This window comes from Danio rerio, chromosome 20, assembly GCF_049306965.1.
Source record: "Danio rerio strain Tuebingen ecotype United States chromosome 20, GRCz12tu, whole genome shotgun sequence".
Classification (NCBI taxonomy): domain Eukaryota; kingdom Metazoa; phylum Chordata; class Actinopteri; order Cypriniformes; family Danionidae; genus Danio; species Danio rerio.
In genome coordinates this window covers 51,918,564-51,933,899 of record NC_133195.1, presented here as the reverse complement: position 1 = coordinate 51,933,899, position 15,336 = coordinate 51,918,564, and the positions used below count along the sequence as shown (strand labels likewise).

The following is a 15,336-nucleotide window of genomic DNA, read 5'->3' as shown; positions in this document are numbered from 1 at the left end:
AGTACTGTACGGTTCGGGTCACCTTTATCAGGGCTGCGTTTCCACTACCAAGGGTACCCTTTTGGTGGGCGTGGTGTATGACAAAGTTTAAGTCGACGTTATGCTCGCTCGAATAAATGTCTACAGTAAAGCTGTACGGGTCGTTCACATATCATATGAGAAGCGCTTCTCACAAAACAGATGCTTTATACACATAAATACTTGTTGATAAATGTTTATTACTAACATTTTTTGATTATAACTGCAGGATTTGATTATAACTGCAGATCAGTTACAGTGCAAAATAGGCTACTGTAATGTCTGTAATTATATAAAATAAATAAATAAATGCAACATATATGAACATATACAGCCCCTTACATTCTATGGCAGGGGTCACCAACCCTGTTCCTGGAGAGCTACCTTCCTGCAGAATTTAGTCCCAACCCTGATCAAACACACCTGAACCAATTAATAGTACCTAAAGCAGCACTTGATAATTACAAACAGGTGTGTTTGGTCAGGTTGCAACTGAAATGTGCAGGATGGTAGCTCTCCAGGAACAGGGTTGGTGATCCCTGGTCTATGGTATATTATTAATTACAGAAAAACTACACGCATCATACATTTAGTACTTATTTGAGTTCAAAAACACACGCAATATAGCTCAGTCAGTGCAAACCTCTTATCTGTGTCTGTAATCTTCAGCAGCACATGTAAACTCTGTTAGAGTAATTTTGTCATTCCCAGTTCATAATAGTCCAAAAGGCAAAGATAAACATAGCAGTTTGTTCATGATTCAGGTTGCTTAAACACTTTTGCTCCTGTGTTTTGCCAGGCTTCTATTTTTTCCGCGCTTCACTCTCGCGCTTGTCCTTTTCTTTCTGAATGGATCAGATGACGGAGACTGTTCATTAATCATGCACACAGTATTATCATCAGCTCAAGAAGTTCGTTACATCAAATCCAGGAGCTCGCGATCGCGTCTGTAAGAAAGCGAATACCTCTTGCACTTTTGAACGGGCTCGTAAAGCAACAACAGGACACAACAGATTTTGTTCTTGGTTTTGTGTCTGTTTATCAATAAGACTACAAGGTTTGTTTGAGCTCGGGTCATTCATGGCTCGTTATTATATGCATATAGTATATCTATGACCATCTAATCTCTTGGCTGTGTATTAGAACATGGCGGATCCTTTGTTTATATTCTGTCTAGCTCCACGAGCTTGTGATTGTATTTCTGTAACCAATCAGCGTTCGGCTGCGCGTATAGCTCCACCTTTTGGTACCCTTTCTTGTTTTTGGTACCCTTTCGAAAGGGTGCCGAAAAAGTGGTACGGTTTGGTTCGGCACGCTTTTTGACAGTTGAAACGGCCATAAAAGCATACCGTACCACTCAGTGGAAACGGGCCATAAAGTAGACACATTATTTTTTGATTTGTGCATGTTTTATCTGTATACAATCACTTTAGTTTCACTCCAATTTGGCCTATTGCATTGGTTAATTTAGGGACAGAAATAATATTTAATCCGATGTTCACTGATAAAATCTTTTTTTCCCGAAATATACTTCCATTGTATCTGCATTGTATCCATTGCATCATTTTAGTTTGACTCCTCCACTTTTACCTGTCATACAGGTTAATTTGGTGACTAAGTATTTAATTAGATGTTTTAAATGATAAAATCAGATGTTTTGTCTCCAATATAGACTTCAAATGCAATTATTTTCCTAGTAAACCTTCTGTTTTGCATTTGACCCCTAGATAATTTTTTAAGCGCATAAATCCCATTGGCTTCCAAGCGGAGAATTACTTTAGATTTTTACATTCATCTCGATATTTTAAATAATTTATCTGCATGATTTATCTTTATTCGGGTAAATAATAAATCTGTTAAATTGGTTAACATCAGATCAGATGTTTCCCCAGTATAGACTTCTATTGTATCTACATTACTGTAAATGCAGTAGTTATTTCCCAATTACTTTCCCTAATAAACTTCTGTTTTGCTTTTGATCGGCTTACAAGCAGTGAATAATTTTTTATTTTTAGATGTTTTATCTGTATACAATCACTTTAGTCTCCACTTCTACCTGTTATAAAGGTTCATTTGGGGACGGAAATGACATTTAATCAGATGTTCAATGATTAAATCTGTGTTTTTTCCCAATATAGACTTCCATTGTATCTGCATTTTATCATTTTAGTTTGACGACTCCACTTTTACCTGTTAAATAGGGTAATTTGGTGACATTAAATATTTAGTCAGATGTTTGTTTGTTTTTGTAAATATAGACTTCATTATATCTCCATTACTGTAAATGCAATAGTTATTTCCCGATTAATTTCCCTAGTAAACCTCCTTTTTTGCGTTTGACCCCTGGTTCATTCTTTTTAAGTCGGCTTCCAATCAGAGAATTATTTTTGATTTTTACGTTATCTCTACAAAATCACTTTAATTAAATAATAAATCAGTTAAATATTATCAGAACAGATTATTTTTTTCCAGTGTAGACTTCCATTTTGACTGTATTGCTATAAATACAGTTACTTTAGTGTAACTTCTCCACTTTTACCTCTTATATGGGATTATTTGGTGACGTTTAATTAGATGTTAAATGATTAAAATCAGATGTTTTTTTGCCTCCAAAATAGATTTCCATTGTATCTGCATTTCTGTAAGTGCAATATTTATTTCCCAATTAATTCTAGTAAACTTCTGTTTTGCCTTTGACCCCTAGATCAGTCTTTTTTTTTAACACACAAAATCCCATTGGCTTCCAAGTGGAGAATTGTTTTAGATTTTTATAGGATTTTTCTGTGTACAATCATTTTAGTTTGACTCCTCCAATTTTACTTGTTATATTGGTTAATTTGCGGACGGAAAAAAATATTTCATCAGATTTTATTATTAAACATCGGAATTTTTTTTTTTTTTTTTTTTTTTTTAAACCAATGTAGACTTAATGTAGGACCATTTTATCTGCTTTGTATCCATTGTATCATTTTAGTTTGACTCCACTTTTACCTGTTGTATAGAATAATTTGATGACATTAATATTTAATCAGATGTTAAATAATAAAATCAGATGTTTTCCCTATATAGACTACCCTTGTATCTACTTTAATGTAAATGCAGTATTTATTTCCCAATTAATTCTTCTAGTAAACTTCTGTTTTGCGTTTGACCCCTATATCATTTTTTTTAAGCCATGAAATCCCATCGGCCTCCAAGTGAAGAATAATTTTAGACTTTTAAACATTTTATCTTTACACAATCACTTTAAATTAATAAATTAGTTAAACAATAACATCACATCAGATATATTTCCATTATTGACTTCCATTTCAATCTGCATTACTGTACATGCAATAGTTATTTCCCGATTAATTTCCCTAGTAAACCTCCTGTTTTCCATTTGACCCCTAGTTCATTCTTTTTAAGTCCATGAAATCCCATCGGCTTCCAAGCAGAGAATTATTTTTGTTTCTTTTTCCGCCTTTCCTCCAGCAAGCCTACATTTGTAAATGACTGCTTTTTCTTTAGGAGCTGAAGTTGTGGTCTTTGTCTGCGTCTCTTGCGCACACACTCATCTCTGCTCCTGCCACTATAAAACAAACAGCTCGAAGCCGTGCAGCTGGTGATCGCCTTGGCAACAGCGGATTGGGAAAGAAGCCGCTTGCTACTTTTTTTTTTTTAAGTCCGTCTTTGTGAAGGACCTGCCGCGCTGGAACTAGAGCACTTGAGTTTGCCACAGCGCCGGCTGATGAATGCTTATTTCATTTAGCACGGCAAGAAATGCAAATGTGCCACTTTTGACGTCCCCCCCATCGCTACCCCCAACACTAAATCCTGTTCATATTACCGAACAACACAATTCACTTCATCTCCCAAACTGTTTTGCCTCAAGTTAGAAGCCGATACAAATTAGGTTAATGAATTCAATTTCTTTTATCGTTAAGACCTTTTACCTTGGCATAGCCTGCTATGCGTGATGGTAATTGTTGTTTTTTTTCTTCTTTATACTGTCAATGGATCTGATAAATTCAATTTAATTACTAACATTCCACTCAGAAGTGCTTTGTGCAGGGTTTGAAATATTATCTTGTTTATTCTGTTGTGGCACCTCTTCAGAAAATCATTGCAGTCATTGGATTAAAGTTTCTATATTAATGCAAATAAAGTAAAGGTGATGTAAGTTTTTGGCTCTACTGAAGCATAAAATTCCATGATATGTTTGCAGATATTTAAGAAACATGCTAAGTGAACATTCTTGTTTATCTGAAAAACAATGCTTTTCAAGATCTGAGGTTAACTGTATGCTGCTGCTTTCAGTATTATGGCAATACATGTTAAGTAAAATGGCATTCAAACTTGCAATTTTAGCCTTAAACACTGAATAAAGCACTTGAGGTGTACCTGAGGTGATCACTGCCAGTTTTCTGTTGTTCAGCTGCAATATATCAATTCGAGTAGTCTGTTAGAAGTAATATTAAAAGTAGTTTTTGTTCTATCGCGTGCTGTTGCTGTTATATAGAACAAGATTTAAATCAGCTTGGTCCTCAATCTGGCAACCTCCGCTTGCATTTGTTTTGATGCAGGAATGCAATAACTAGTTCAACCACTGGGTGTCAAACTTCCATACTGCACCTTTATTTGCTCTGAATTTTTTTTATTTGTTTCATTTGGGTGTTGTAAATGAAATGTTGAACTGGCAAGATTTTAAAACACAAACAAATAACGTACTTTTGTCATCATAAATATGTGCCGTGAGTTTAAAGGCTAATTTATATTTCTGCGTCAAGTGCACATGTATGCTTCGCCGCACCCTTTGCGCGATTGTATAGCCCTCGCCATGGCTTTTGCCAACGCAGAAGCGCATTTCTGAAAGTAACTGTCGCAACCTGGGCTTAATTTGTGTAAAACCTCATTTTACCGAAGTCCCTCCTCCCCTGTTCGTTGTTTACTTTCACTTTCTTTCACGACTCCCCAACCCTCTTCACTTTAGTTCGCGACACCTTTGGCCTGTTCGTCACTTTTGTGCGCGACACTTCTCCATCCTCGGGTAGCATGCCGGATCCGTTTCCCCGATCTGTTCCGGGACCTCACAATTCACAAATTAAGCACTGGTCGCAACGATGAATGGTGCAAGTTTTGTGATTGGTTGGCTTGGTACCGTGAAGAGTGTGGGCGGTGCTGAGAGCTGCGAGCCCAATGGAGTAATTGTTTACAAGTGTGGAATCCTGTAAAGATGAAAACTTTTGTTTTGTTTACCTTTATGATTAAACTTGTTGCACGTCCGCCAGCTCCCGCCTCTGAATAAGCAAGTTTTAGCTTCTTCAGAAGAAACAAAACACCCGTGAAGAAACTCTACACGGAGAAATATAACCTACTGCCAACTAGTGTTTCAGAGTTGCTATTGCAGAGCAACACAAACAGCTTGCAGAAGTATAAATGCACAACTACACGCAAGGTGGCTTAGTTCACACCAATTACTCAGCGCAGAAGTAGGAACCAGCCTTAACTCTACAACACAGTTAAAGATTTAGTAGCAGATTTCGGAAAGGCTAAAATTAGCCTGATAGGTGGTTGATGTTTGCCTGCTGTCTGAACGACGTCTGTGAACTTGCTAATGATCTAATCATTTCTGTGCAACTCAAATGTGAGAGCCTATCGTTATGTTCAGACCAAACATTTTGATAGGATGAAATTTTCTTTGTCCTATATGTTTCACCGGATATTAAAATGCATATGAATGCATTTGAGCCACTTAATTTAGGATGTCTGGGCAGTTTTATCGAGCATATTTTATTTAATGTGCATTTTGTCAGTAGAGCCAGTTCTAGAAAACATCCAGCACGTGTGTTTAGAATAAGTTGAGTTCATAACACAGAGTCATAGTTTACTGATAAGTAATGCAAACATCTTGTTAAAGTTGAATTCTGTTTAATCTGTTTATAATTACATCAAGATAATTCCAATAATGTCACGCTAAATCCATGAAAGCCGTTAAATCTTCTGTTTATTCAGCAAGTCCTAGTTTCCCCAAGGGATTTCCTGGGTTTCTTTTGGTGTATTTGGAGGAGTTAGTAAGTTTTGGTTACTTTTACCCCTCTCTAGCCTACGTGTGATGGTATATTTCCCCACCGGAATATGCCGTTTAATTTCAATGTATTTGATGATAAATGAGATTTTATTAAAAACAGTCCACTCAGAAGTGCTTCGTGCATCATTTCATTGAAATGTTGTCTTGTTTACTCAGTTGTGCTGATGCTTCAGTCAGTCTTTGTTTATTCAAGGTTCCTTGTTAATGCAATTAATGCAGTTTAATTGGTTTGAGTCTAGTTTTTATTCATTAACTTTATTACTCTAACGAGAGGCTGTGTGATGGACGTGTGAAGCATTTCATTAAGTTTGTTGAAGGAAATCTGACGCAGCGTTTCCCCTAAAAAAAAAGATGCATTCAAAACTCTTGGAGTCTGTCAAACTTCACATTCAATTGAAAACACAGAATTTAGTTGATCTTATAAGTGCTAATTATCAGCTTTATATATGACAGCATTCTTTAATATGAGAGTTATTTGTAAGTGTTTTTTTTTTAGTTTTTGATAAACTGTTTAATTCTGCGGGAAATGGACAGATTACTTTATTTGCTAAATTTTTTTACTGAGATGAACTATTGTGTTAATCCACAGAGAGGGGGAAAAATAGTTTGTGTCAAGTTCTTTAATGAAAATCTGACTGCTTAAACAGACTACACTGACCATCACATTGCTGTGAGTTAGAAATAATGAGGATTAACGCTAAAATAATATGCTTCTCTTTACTCTATTCGGATTCAGCTGGAAATGTGTTAGTACTGATGTTTGTCTGAGTATTCAGTTCACACTGACTTTAAAGAGTTTAATGTAAATGTCTCATGATGTCATGTGAAATTCATCAAATCCAATTCCTTAATATTTTTAGTTGTACATGTACAGCCCTCACACATTGTAAAGTGCACCCGGGCATACACATTAAAGGCACAATAAAAATGCACACACTGCATGTTTACGTTCTGCCTTTTTTTAATTGTTTTTATAAGTCAGTCCAAGCATGTCTTATGTAATCGATCGTTATTATCAGTCAGGATAATTAACTGAAATTAACATTTGCTAACTTTTGGTTCATATTTTAGATGTAGAATTGACCGTTCACGACTTAAGCACACGTAACTTGTATAAGAATATTTTAACAAAATATTTTTAGAGAATGTATGCGTTTTAATTATATTAGAGAATGTTTTTACTCTGCAAATATTTTAGGTTAGGGATGAAGTGCATTTAGCAAGTTATCGCAGAATAGATCAGCAGCCTGATCTAAAGCGGAGCACTGTTGTATTAGACTTGAAGTGCTTTATTCTGTGAAAACAACTGCCTGGATCTACTTTATCCTTATTACATGGCTACTTTTCACAAAACTTAAAAATTTGACAAAACATTGTTCTGAAACCTAATAGTTTATTAATCCTTTAATTAAATGCAAAGCTGACAGAAACGAAAATGGCTGAATGGAGCATACACTAACCTGCACAAAATTCAGTCACAAGATGGAACGTATTCACTGATGGCGATTCAAACTTCCCAGAAAAGCCTGCATTATTCAGCGGTTGTTATCTGGGAGTAACATGCCCTGGATTGTCGTGACTGACCAATCAGAATCAAGTAATCCAGATATCTACGTAATAAGTGACCAAACTTTTAATTGTTAAAACAGCTTTGCAAGTTTCTTGCTGTGCTGCTGCAAGTGTAATCTAGTGTTCGTGAACACTAATAATTCATCTTTGTGTTCTTCACAGACTCCAGACAGCCTCACATGAACACTGGGTCATATCCCAGGTAAGGGTTTTCTTTTCTTTTTTCTTGCACCATTTAAGTGAGCTATTCTCTTACTGCTTATTCATTGGCTGCTATTGGTAAATAACTACACAAATGATTAAACTATTTCTGCTATTAACCAGTTTATGTTTATCACAATTAGACAAAGTAACTTCATGCTTTACAAGTGATCTTCATCAGTGTAATTAACTACTTATTATAAAATGTAATAAACAATAGTTCATTATTATATGGAAGAATAAAGAATATAAAAGAATCCTAAATTGAAAGAAAGAAGCATTGTTTTTTATACAACTAAAATTTGTGAAGTTACTTAAATGATTTGTGTTGTGACAACATCAAGGACTTGTGTGAAACAAGGTTTTAAACTGAAACTGAAACGCAAGGTTTGCATCACAGATTTCTGCGTAAGTAAATGTAGGATTATTAACAGCATGTATTAAAACAATGCACTGTTAAAACATTGAGGTTTTACTAATGCTTTATTTTATTTTTTTATTTTTTTTGGAAGTTATGGTACATGTTTACACCGTTTATGTTATTCAATATTGCCATGTCAACATCTAAAACAATTACACTTTTGTGGTTAAACTAAAAATGGAAAACACTAAGTTTGCATCAAAGCTAAAGTGGACATTTAGTCGTGGCGAGTTTATAATGTTACTCTTGTGTTTATTCTAAAAAACCAAAAGTTTGCATCAACTAAACATTCACTAAACTTAACATTCAGTCGTGGAGAAGTTCTGCTACAATGCACGAGCATCACTGATGAGAAAAATGCTCAAATTAGCGTAGTTGTTAACTAAAAGTCATAAGATGTCATGCAGCAAATTCTGGAAAAGCCAATTTAGGGTTATTAATGATACATACTCAATGGTCACTTTATTAGGTACACCTGTCCAGCTGCTTGTTAACGCAAATTTCTAATCAGCCAATCACATGGCAGTAACTCAATACATTTAGGCATGTAGACATGATCAAGAGGATCTGCTGCAGTTCAAACAGAACATCAGAATGGGGAAGAAAGCTGATTTAAGTGACAATGTGGCATGATTGTTGGTGCCAGACGGGCTGGTCTGAATATTTAAAAAAACTGCTGATCTACTGGGATTTTCACGCACAACCATCTCTAGGGTTTATGGAGAATGGTTCGAAAAAGAGAAAATATCCAGTGAGCGGCAGTTCTGTGGGCGCAAATGCCTTGTTGATGCCAGAGTTCAGAGGAGAATGGCCAGACTGGTTCCAGGTGATCGAAAGACAACGGTAACTCAAATAACCACTTGTGTGTTCAGAGATGCTCCTCTGCAGAACTCGAATGTAACAACACATACAACCTAGAGGTGGATGTGCAGAAGAAGACCACAACGGGTGCCTCTCTGTCAGCTAAGAACAGGAAATATATATACTATATAAATCACACATTACCTGGTCTGGTGAGTCTCTATTTCTGCTGCAACATTTGAATGATAGGGTTGGAATTTGGCGTCAACAACATGAAAGCATGGATCCATCCTGCTTTGAATCAACAGTTCAGGCTGGTGTTGGTAGTGTAATGGTGTGGGGGATATTTTCTTGGCAAACTTTGAGCCCATTAGTACCAGTTGAGCATTTTGTCAACGCCACAGCCTACCTGAGTATAGTTGCTGATCATGTCCATCCCTTTATGACCACATCTTCAGATGGCTACATCCAGCAGGATAACACGCCATGTCAAAAAGTGTGAATCATCTCAGACTGGTTTCTTGAACATGACAATGAGTTCACTGTATTCAAATGACCTCCACAGTCACCAGATCTCAATCCAATAGAGCACCTTTGGGACGTGGTGGAACAGAAGATTGGCATCATGGATGTGCAGCCGACAAATCTGCAGCAACTGCGTGATGCTATCATGTCAATATGGAGCAAAATCTCTGGGGAATATTTCCAGTATCTTGTTGAATCTCTGCCATGAAGGATTAAGGCAGTTTTGAAGGCAAAAGTGGGGTCCAATTTACAATAATTAACTATTGGTATTTTTTCTTTAAAGAATTCCCATAACTTAAATTGTTAAAAGTGTTTATACTATTCAATCTAAAAACAATGCAAGAAAGATTAAATTTCACTTTTGCAGTTAAAGTTGCATCAACTAAACCTGACATTCGAGTCTGATCTCATGAGGAAACGTAACTGTTTATGTTTTGTCAGTTTAGTGACTAATTCGTACAAAATCTATAGTAGTTTAGTGGTACAAAAATGTATACTTTTAATTTGATGGAGATGTGGCACCAAACCCCACCCCTAAACCCAATTGTAGGTGCATGAGCAAATCGTTTGAATGAGATCGTACGAATTAGCCACTAAATCAAAGTTACAAATTGCAATGAGATTGTGTTGGTCATTCAGCCATCTCCCACAATGCACCTGATCATTACAAACTCGTCTCGGGGCTCCTGCTGTTTGTGCTTTTGCAGAGTCGGATGCAAGTTATTGATGTTCATCCTGGGGGGGCCGCACTGAAATGAGTTTCTCTGCACTAAACAAATGTTGGGCTAAAGAGGGTTTGCGGGGCTTAATGAGGCAGCACTAATGCGCTTGCGGTGCAGGATCTCTTTTTTTTTTTTTTTTTTTTTTTGCTTGGGGGGCCGCACAGAGCCACCATTGATTCTGGCTCCAGACCCACTTCAGCCACTAATCAGCTTCTTTTGCTCCAACTTTTTTCGGCCCCGCAGCCCATTGTGGCCCTGTGTCACCTCAGGTCAGTAGTTATTAGAGCGCAGTTTTTGGGGACGGAGCCCAAAGAAGGAAGCTGGAGAGCAGGGATTATGGATTCCTCTGGAAGATTGTGACCTGCGTGGGTAATGAGGGATGCTGCTGCTGGTCGTCTTTTACTGATGATGGTTTATGTAGCACCAGTGTGTGTAATCAGTCAAGCCTTGCTCACTAGAAAACTGATTTTGTTAGAATGGGACATTTTAAAAGACTACCAGGGAAGATTTTTGTTTTCAGAAATGTCTCCATGAGACGACTTGTTTATTTATTTATTTAATGCTGAATGAGAAAATATATTCTTATTTAGATTTCTTTTTATATTTATTTGTTTTTTTTATTTGTGTGTTTTTTAAATTTTTTAAATAAATTTTTTTTTTTTTTTAGTTAATTTATATTTATTGATTTCCTATTGAAGCCTTGCTCACTATAAAACATTTTATTCTAATGTGAAATTTTTACTAGAGAAGATTTTTTTTTTAAAGTCTTGCCTGGGAAGGCAAAATTTTTTATATGTATTTATTTATTATACTGAATGGGAAAATCTTTAATTTTAATATTTATTATTTTAATATTAATTTGATTTTTTTATATATATATATATATTTTTATAAATTTTTATTTGATAGTTTATTTATTTTATTTATTTATTATATTCGTTTTTACTTCTATTACGTTGATGTCTTTTTTTACATTTGTGTTATCTTTTTGTTTATTTTATTATACATTTTTATTTGATCTTTGTTTTTGTGTTATTAAATATATTTGCGTTTTTAATATGCATTTTACTTATTGTTGTGATCTCTTGAAGCCTTACTTGCTATAAAACTAATTTGACATTTTAAAGAGAAGTAGAGAAGTGTTTTTAAAAATGTCTGCCTGGCAAGACTTATTTTATTCATTCATTATATGTACTGAACATGTGAATCTTATCTAATGTCTTTTATGTTTGTTTATTTATATTTATTTGGTTATTTTATTTATAAATTTTTTATTAATTATTTTTTATTTGTTTAAATGTATTTATTTGTATTTTATATAATTATTTATTTTAACTTATTTATATCATATTATGTTATTTTATGTTATGATGTCTTATTTAAGCCTTGCTATAAAATATTTTATTGATATGAAATTTTAAAGACTTGACTGTTTTTTTATTTTAAAAATGTCTCCCTGGGTAGACTTACTATATATTAATTATTTACTATATATAAACTGAATGGGAAAATCTTATCTAATGTCTTTAATTAAACGTTTTTGTTTTATGTTTGTTTAAATGTTTGATTTAGATTTGATTGTTTTAATTGTTATATATTGCTATTTATTTATTTTTGTTTTTATTTTTTTTATACATTTTTCATGTTCATTATATATTATTTATTATATTTACTGAATAGGAAAATATTATCTAATGTCTTTATTTTACATTTATTTGTTTATTTTTTTACATGTATAATTTTGTTTTAATTTAATGATGCTAGCTTTATATATTGCTATTTATTTATTTTTACGTATTTATTTTTTTGTTTGTTTATTATATATTTTAATTATATTTCCTGAATTTGAAAATCTTATCTTTTATATATTTTTCTATACTTTATGTACTTTTTATTTAGTTTATATTTATTTTTGTATTTTAAATTTTGTGATTTATTTTTATTATATATTTATGTATTGCTATATTTTTATGCATTTATTTTATTTTTTTATATTCATATGTTTTTATTTTTAATCTTGTTAATTTTGCTTTACTTATTTATTTGTCAGCTCTTATTAATATTGTATATGTTTTTTTTTTTTTTTTGATCTATATTGGTCTTGCCATGAAATGAAAAGCCATAAGTTGCTGATGTGGCAAAAAACTAAAATATATACAGATGATGGTTTATGTACCATTAGTGCTTAATCACTGTCAAGCTTTGCTCACTATAAAACAGATTTTATAAGAATGGGAAATTTTAAGAGTACTAGAAAAGATGGTTATCATTTACTTATTTGGAAAATCTAATCTAATGTTTTTTTTTTAATTATTATTAATTAATTTTTAAGGATGGGGAAAATCTTATCTGTTCATTTATTTTTGTTTTATTTGTTAGTTTATTTAGTTTTTATTTATTTATTTTAATTTATTTTCATAGATTTATTTGTATTTTCATTTATTTATTGTATATTTACTATTTATTTTTCATCTCTTATTGAGCTATAAGCTTGTAATTATTATGTAATTTGTTTTATCTATTGATCTTGCCATGGAATGGCAATAAGTTTATGTTATGTTTTGATTTTAAGATTATAAGACATAAGATTATGTTTTGACGAGGTGAGATGAGGTTATGGTTCAGGCGAGTGTTGTGGAAGTGAAAGGGTGAATTGTGCTTCTGAATGCTGCTCAAGTGTCTTCAGCTGAACTCTCGCTCTTTGTGCTGCTGCGATTCAGCTTTTTGGGGTTTCTTTCCAAGCATTCGGTGTAAGATTAGAGATTACTGAAGTCTTAGGAAACTGGAAAATATCCATGATTGATTTTAAAATGTGATTCTTTAAGCTTTAAATGAGATTTGTGGAAGTGACTGTAACTATCTAGAAAAATAATGTTGCGTTTAATTTGTCTGAATATTTTGAAATTATTGCAGTTTAAATTAACTTATTTTAATATTTTTTAAAGGGGAATTTATTCCTGTAGTGCTGTAGTTTTTCTCCAAGTTTTCTCAAGAGTGGTTTAGCAAACATTTCTGTTTTTTTATCAATTTTGAAAACTGTTGTGCTGCTGAATATTTTTGTGGAATCTTTAATTTGTATTTGTAAGATTTCTTAAATTTAAAAAGTTCAAAATAACAGCATTAACAAGAAAATCATTTGTAATATTGTAAATATCTTTACCCTTAAAAAAGAAATGTAACCTTTTAGAATAGATTTATTTATTTTAAAATAAATTAATCTTACAACTTTAGATGCTTAACCTTAATTAGACCCATTAATTAGAATAAAGCCATGAAATGTTGTATATTTAATCAATTTAGCTTTTGATTTATATTGGCATATAAGTGAAAGGCACTTAATTTGTCAACACATTTAATTTGCCAAAATGATTTTAGATACACAAAAAGCAAATTAAATGCAAGTGAAGTCTTAATCTGTCAAGAAATTGTCAAAATAAAATGATAATATAAAATATTCCCTCACCGAACATAACAGATATTAATGTAAAAATAAACGTCTGGCTCAAGCTTATTAAAGCATATAAAGGTTTGAGTGATCGTATTAACATTACTGTGACATATTTAGATATTTTAAATACCTTGTGAATAAATGGGGTACATCATGGTTGAAGTCAGAATTAGCCCCCAATTGATTTTTTTTTTCTTTTCCTTTTTAAATATTTCTAAAATGATGTTTATCAGAGCAAGGAAATTTTCACTGTCAATGATTTTTCTTCTGGAGAAATTTTGTCTGGAATAAAAGCAGTTATTAATTTTTTTTTTAAACATTGAGGTCAAATATTAGTAGCCCCTTAAGCAATTTTTTTTCAGTAGTTTACAGAACAAACCATCGTTATACAATAACTTGCCTAATTAGCCTAACCTACCTAGTTAACCTAGTTAAGCCTTTAAATGTCACTTTAAGCTGTATAGAAGTGTCTTGAAAAACATCTAGTCAAATATTATTTACTGTCATCAAGACAAAGATCAAATAAATCGGTTTTTAGAAGTGAGGTATTAAAACTATTATGTTTAAAAATGTGTTGAAAAATCTTCTCTTCATTAAACAGAAATTGTGGGGGAAAAAAAAAAAAAGAAAATATATATATATATATATATATATATATATATATATATATATATATATATATATATATATATATATATATATATATATATATATATATATATATATATATTTTACCGAGTGTCTTGTTAATCATGAAAAGTTATTTTTCAATAAGGGTTTCATATATAAAATCTATATTATATTTTATAAAATATAGATCTTATATAATAATATATTTTTTAGATGATACATTTAGCCTATATTACAATTACGATTATTATTATTATTATTTATTTTTATTTTATTTTTTTTAAACCAAGTATCATCTTTTAGTCATGGAAAGTTATTTTTAAATTAGGGTTTCAATAATATATAAAATGTATATTATATTTTATAAATTACAGATCTTATATAATGATATATTTTATTTTTACATTAAATATTTAACCTTTATTATATTTATATTGTAAATTATTATTATTTTTATTATTATTATTATTTTTTTTTACCAAGTGTGGTCTATTAGTCACAAAGTTGTCTGTTTTTTTCCTTCATTGCCTTCATGTGTGTTTTGTGCAGGTTCCAGCAGGGATCTCATGGTTGGGATCGAGCCATGCAGAACCAGGGCTCTTCATACCAGCAGAACCAGCAGAGGGGACGAGGAGACTGGAGACCCCAACAAAACCAGCAGGTCTGAGCCCCTTACTCACAAAACATATCCCTAAATTAGCAGTTTTCCATATTTTCTGATTCGTGTTTTTACTCTTCCACATTTGTTTATGCTTTTGCATTATGGGACCTTAATCTTTCTTTCAACCACTTGTACCATTGAGAGGTTCATAAAAGTGACTTTCATTAGCATGGTTAATTGTTTAATGTGCTATATTGTCTGGGTTGGTGTTGTATATCACGCTACAAACACATTGTAATAAAGTGACAGTGCATTTTCTGTTATTTTACA

General features: G+C 32.6%; 1 protein-coding gene across 3 annotated transcripts in view; it reads left to right on the top strand.

Moving 5' to 3' along the window:
* The window catches only part of xrn2 (5'-3' exoribonuclease 2), an 88,187-nt gene that overhangs the window by 69,427 nt on the left and 3,424 nt on the right, over window positions 1-15,336 (top strand). For all 3 annotated transcript variants that reach the window (NM_001001944.2, XM_005160875.6, XM_073932159.1), the window contains 2 exon segments: window positions 7,820-7,859; window positions 14,955-15,066. In NM_001001944.2, the coding sequence (NP_001001944.2) occupies window positions 7,820-7,859; window positions 14,955-15,066 (152 nt within the window).